Source organism: Macrobrachium rosenbergii, chromosome 42 (assembly GCF_040412425.1).
Source record: "Macrobrachium rosenbergii isolate ZJJX-2024 chromosome 42, ASM4041242v1, whole genome shotgun sequence".
Classification (NCBI taxonomy): domain Eukaryota; kingdom Metazoa; phylum Arthropoda; class Malacostraca; order Decapoda; family Palaemonidae; genus Macrobrachium; species Macrobrachium rosenbergii.
The window spans coordinates 2654968-2660558 of NC_089782.1; the positions used below are offsets into that span (position 1 = coordinate 2654968).

A 5591-nucleotide genomic window follows, 5' to 3' on the forward strand; every position below is an offset into this window, starting at 1 on the left:
GTTACACTCTATGCTTCCCTCAGGACTCCATAAGACACATACAAGCGCAAAGAATTCTCTCATAGTTGGTCTTTGTCAGAGTAGCACTTGTTGGCACAGTGATAGAATATAAAGTACTCAGGATAATAGGGCTCTATCTCCTGTCCACAGTGACTACCTAGGTTTTCCCTTCATCCTACTCACACAGATGTGGCAACAGTGTGGGTTTCAGTTGTTCTCCTCATTACACGCCAGGCCTGTGCAAGACAAATATTCACCCCAGTCCGAATGCCTCTTCATCAGGGACAGTGGGTGGGTTTGAGGATTCAGAGAAGCTACCAAAAATAGGTTTTTCCCACATCAAAACTTTTTTTTTTTTATAGCATAGCCACTGTTTGTCCTAAAAAGAACCTTGCAAAAGAAATTGACAGGTGATGAAATGGCTTAGCTCCAAACAAATAAATCCCAATAACCCAGATATATGTGTGGTCAAAGTGTAGTCACAGGTTATCAAATCGTTTTCTTTATTCCAGATACCCATTACGGTTTGGCAATAAAGAACAGGAAATAACACCTGAATCTATATATGTATTATCCCTTTCAGCATGACCACCCTGTACACTTGGAGACTTCATTGAAAGAAACATTTCTGAAGACAGTCAATGATGTACAGTACTTACCTTCTGGATGTCATGTGACCTAGGAAAGGAAAATATGAAGAGGTTGATTGAAAGATTGGAGATCATTATGCACCCATAACTCCAATAGGAAATTAGCTATATGAGCTCTCCTAAACTGGAAAGCTCACATAGCTTACTGTATATGAAAGCTAATTATATGAATGCATTAAATTTGATGAAAAAAGATCTCACAAACATTGGGGAACTGAGAGACCAACCTTAATCATACTTTATGAAGCATCTGTCGTGTCTGCTGGTGACTATAGATGGCTGATGGCTGATATACAGTTAGCCCTAGATACAACTGAAAAGTCTGGATCCAGTTCATAATGAGGGACTCAAAATATGCACTGGAGCTTTTAAATCTTCCCCAAAGTCTTCTATCCAAGAAAAAGTACTTGATTAAAGCTATAGATTATAAACAATCACCCACTTCCTTTCTAAGTTAGACCCAATAGACCAATTAAATACAGTAGAAAGAAATATAACATAACCTCCAGCATGAAAACTATCCCATCCATGGATTATGCATGAACCTGTTCACACTTGATGAATGAAATATTCATCTACAGGCTAGTAACAGATTAAAATAAATCAAGCCCAATGTTGGAATTTTGCATATGAAAGAGAACAACATGCAAGTAATTTTGACTCGTCTTAGAATTGGTCAGTCTCAGTTGACCTATGGAAATATGATGAGTAGCCCACATGGTCTAGTTCATTTATGTATAGAGTGGAGAGTAATACTAATAGCCAAACATTTTTTGTTTGAATGTCCAAAATTTAATTGACCATAAATGTCAAGTTTTGGAAACAATCATTTAAAAATTTTTTGTCAGAATCTCTATCATTTTCAGTTAACCCAGTACAATAGTAAGATTTTTAAAAAGCAGCATTAATATCAGAGCTTTATTATTAATAAATACAAATCTTTTAGAGCCAAAAAAATGAACTCAGTCATGGTTAATCTACTAAATAATTCAAGTAGGTATGGCTATATTCATTTCCCACAAAATAAGGCTAATTATGATGTAGGTGTTTGTATAAAACTTGCTTTATTGTAAAAAAGTTGTGTTTATGTATGTTGAGTTATTGTAACTAGACCACTTTACATACTGTCTCTATGAGTATATGGTTATTAACTTTGAACTTATTCACAACAAGAAGACAATCAATCCATTCACAAGGTTAGAACTTACAACGCTGTTATTGTCTGATTTACAGTTTCAACTCTGTGTCCTCTTGTAAGTATTTAGAGAATTGATGTTACACTCATGAGAAAACTTTCAGCTTATAGAAAAAAGATAATTATGGTAAATTGTTACTGTACTTACACCTTTGTACTGAAGTGCAGTGTAATGGCATTTAGTAAGGCAGTGGTCTGTATCTACAAAAACAAAAAGGTTATTTTGAAAATTATATTTTGCATAAAAGTAGATATAAGAACAAATATATGTTCTGTCTTAATTATAAGATTTTCATATTGAAAATGAGAGAATTAGTTGATGTGTTAAGATTTAAAAGAAACATTAGATTCCTTTTCATTTACTGTATTTATTGAATGACATATAATAATGTGTTTACTTTCGTACCAGAAATTGAGGACCATTCATCAACCACTTCAAATTATGGTTTGCGGAAACGTTCATCACCACCAGCAATTTCCACCTTCAAAGTAAGAGGAGCATCTCCAGCACCTCGAAAAAGATTAAAAACTAGTATTTATGATGAACCACCCTCATGGTTCCTTTCTTTTGTTGAATCTCAAAACAAACATATGGAAGAAGTTAAAGCCCTTCAAAGAGCCTCATTGAAGGTGGCAAAAGAGAGAAATGCAATTCTCAAATCATTTACAGATGTTCTCTTAAAGCGAATGAAGGCCATAAAGTAGATATTAACAGAGGTGATAATGCCAAGAGTTTTGTTAAATCACTGACAGTGCTAAGTGACTAGAAACTAAAAAAAATGGTATCGGCAATACTGTATCCTTATGTAAATTCTGCAAATGTGTGTGCCTAAAATCCAGTCTGCAAAACCATCCAGAACAAGGAAAAGGAACTGTTACGTATTCCTAGCTTTTCGATGTTTGTATCCAGGGCATCCCATTTACTGGAAATCCAGTATTACCAGTTATATCCTTGCTGGCCATTTGAATAAAAACAATTTTGTTCAGGCTAATTCACCCAAGTTATTAAGGCTCTGAGTCTGAGAGGAAGTGTCCTATGGAACCTTTACAGTGTCACTCACTGCATTTTAAATATAAGAACAGTCAGAACATACCTCAAGATACTTTACCATAGACAGAGCATACTTTTTATATAAGAATTATTATTATTTTTAGAAATGTAGAAATGCCAAGTGTTCCCAGTCTTAACTTCATGTATTGAAATTCCTATGGTTTTTATTATAGTTCATCAAACTTATATCTTAATTTTTTGTCAGTGCATGTGTTGAAAGATTGTGTCGCAGGATTTTTCTAATCTGGTTTATAAGTGCAAGCAGTTGTATTGATATAAGTGGCTAGAAAAAGGTAAGTATGTATTTATAATAATAAATTTCATTTGTGTGTCTGGATTGTGTTTGGCAGGTATATAATCCAAATATTTTTGGTGTATGCAGTTCATGGAGCAGAGGATTTTATTTTATGTTTAATGAGAAACAATGTGCTTTCTTCTCTTTAGGTTGTCTTTGTAATTTTCTGTGTAATATGTAAGGGACCCTCATTATCTAGAACTGTTAAGTGTTTTCCTTCCTGTGCAAGACCGCTGATGTCCTATGATTTCACTTAATCATATCAAAGATTGTTCATTTGTTGAAACTTGATGAATAGCACTTTCAGCAGCAGTAAAAAATGGAATATAAGAGACATCTGCAGATCTTAATTATCATCAGTTTCCTTACAGTATGTTTTCCAACTTGATTTGTTTGTACTTTTAATGATTATGAAATGATATGTCACTATTGCGCATGAGTCCACTATTCTGCATGCTGTGTTGTTAGGAGATTTTGAAGTTTTAAGTGTATACTTTTCTTCATATTGATGTGCATTCTAAATGTCTGCCAAGTCTATTTGACACTGGGAATTGCAGTGAACTGGTTATAATCTTGAGGATATAGTGAATGTGATATGTGATGGAAAATTTAAATGGCTTTTGTCGATAGGGGTTTATCTAGAATTCTACTATCCAAATTATCCGTGGAGGGTGAAGTAGGTTGAGTTGAAGGGAACAGCAGTAATGAGGTATGTATACAGTATAGTACATTGATGTTACCTAAATGGTTAGACAGTTAAGCAGCAAAGAACAAGAAATGTTCTGAAAGATATAAGAAAATTCTGAGACAGCTTTTATCGTTATTGTTAATGTTTTTTTGTTAGTTTTCTCTCCATTGTCTTCATCGTTTGCATCTTTTGCTTGAATTCCTGTTTGGTCTAGCTCTTCATCTGGGCCTTGGCCATCTTACTGGTGTTCAACCTGCTTATTTCATATCCACTACTGTTTGGGCTAACTTCTCACACCTCATCACATGTCCTAACCATCTCAATCTTGATGTCAGTTTTTGTTCATGCCTTTGGATACCACATCTTCTACTACTGTGCTGTAATAAACAGAAAAGAGCATACAGTGAACCCCCTGTATTCGCAGGGGATGCATACCCCCCCCCCCCCGTGAATAGCTAAAATCCGGGAATACTTAAAACCCTCCAAAAACACTTAGAACTGCCCATTTTGATAGTTTAAGCACAAGAAAAACCCTGTAAAAATGCTGACACCTGAGTATTTTAATTGTTTTATCACAAAAAGTGCATTTATTCATGAAAATTATATGAAAATACAGTAATTAGTGAATATTTCTCAGTGAAAAATACCGCGAATGGGCGAATTTTCCGCGAATAATGGCTAGATACGTTCCACAGAGAAACCCGCGAATGCGTGAGTCTGCGAATCATGAGAACGCAAATGGGGGCGTTTACTGTATTGCTGATCCTTGCTAGACACCAACTTTGATCAAATTATTTGGACACAATTCTAGATATAGTGTTCTGGTAGAGTATCATCACAAGCTTAATGAGTCTTTCTGATACTGTAATGCCTACTTAATTACCGTATTTGATGGCTTATAAGACGCATGTCTGCATAGGACGCACCCCAATTTCAGCAGGACATTGAGGAAAAACAAAATAAGGTTTCCTAGCCTATGCTCATATGATTTTGGTAAGTAAAAACTGTAGTATTAGGTTATCATATGCATATTGTTTCTTACCAACAGAATCAACAAAAACCTTAATAAAGAAGTTATTTACCATATTTATATTTATCAAAATATGTATTATACAATCAGCCATTTACTACGATCGAATGTTTCGTCTGCTGCTGGAAGCTACCTCATAGGTTTACCAATAGATTGCAACACATTCATTTGTAAACACTGTTTCTTACCGACAGAATCAACAAAAACATTAATAAAGATGTTACCTACGGTAATATATGTTATATAGTTATATATATCCATTATATATTATAAAAGTATGCAATCAAGCTCTGGAATTTACTACGTTAGCAGGAATTGCCAGCTACCAACTGAACGAAGCCTTGTTATCCATAAAGCTCTCGAGATAATCACCAACAGGTGGCAGCACACGTACTGTAAGTCTGTAAATGTGGAATGCGGCGATGCGCTGTAGACGACAGTAATGATATTAACACATTTTAATGAAAATATCGATAATAACAACGTAGATATTGATTATAATACTAGCAGTAGTAATTGCGGTGATGGTAAGTGTGATAATGATAAATAATTATAATAAACTTTGGTTTTTAATAGGTTATTAGGATAACACCGAATGTTAGGCTAGGCTACAACATCTACGTGACGTTTCATGTATAATTTCGGCCAAAATTCTTAAATTTTGAGCCTACATTATGTACAT

The 5591-nt window shown here is 34.6% G+C and overlaps 1 protein-coding gene across 3 annotated transcripts in view; it reads left to right on the top strand.

Annotated features, from left to right (window-relative positions):
* The window catches only part of LOC136827877 (uncharacterized), an 870075-nt gene extending 865013 nt beyond the window's left edge, over positions 1 to 5062 (top strand). For all 3 annotated transcript variants that reach the window (XM_067085339.1, XM_067085340.1, XM_067085338.1), the window contains one exon: positions 2255 to 5062. Coding sequence is in view for 1 of the 3 variants with exons in the window: in XM_067085338.1 (XP_066941439.1) it covers positions 2255 to 2550 (296 nt within the window). In the remaining 2 variants the exon portion in view is untranslated. The remainder of the gene's footprint in view (positions 1 to 2254) is intronic.
* Positions 5063 to 5591: the final 529 nt, after the last annotated feature.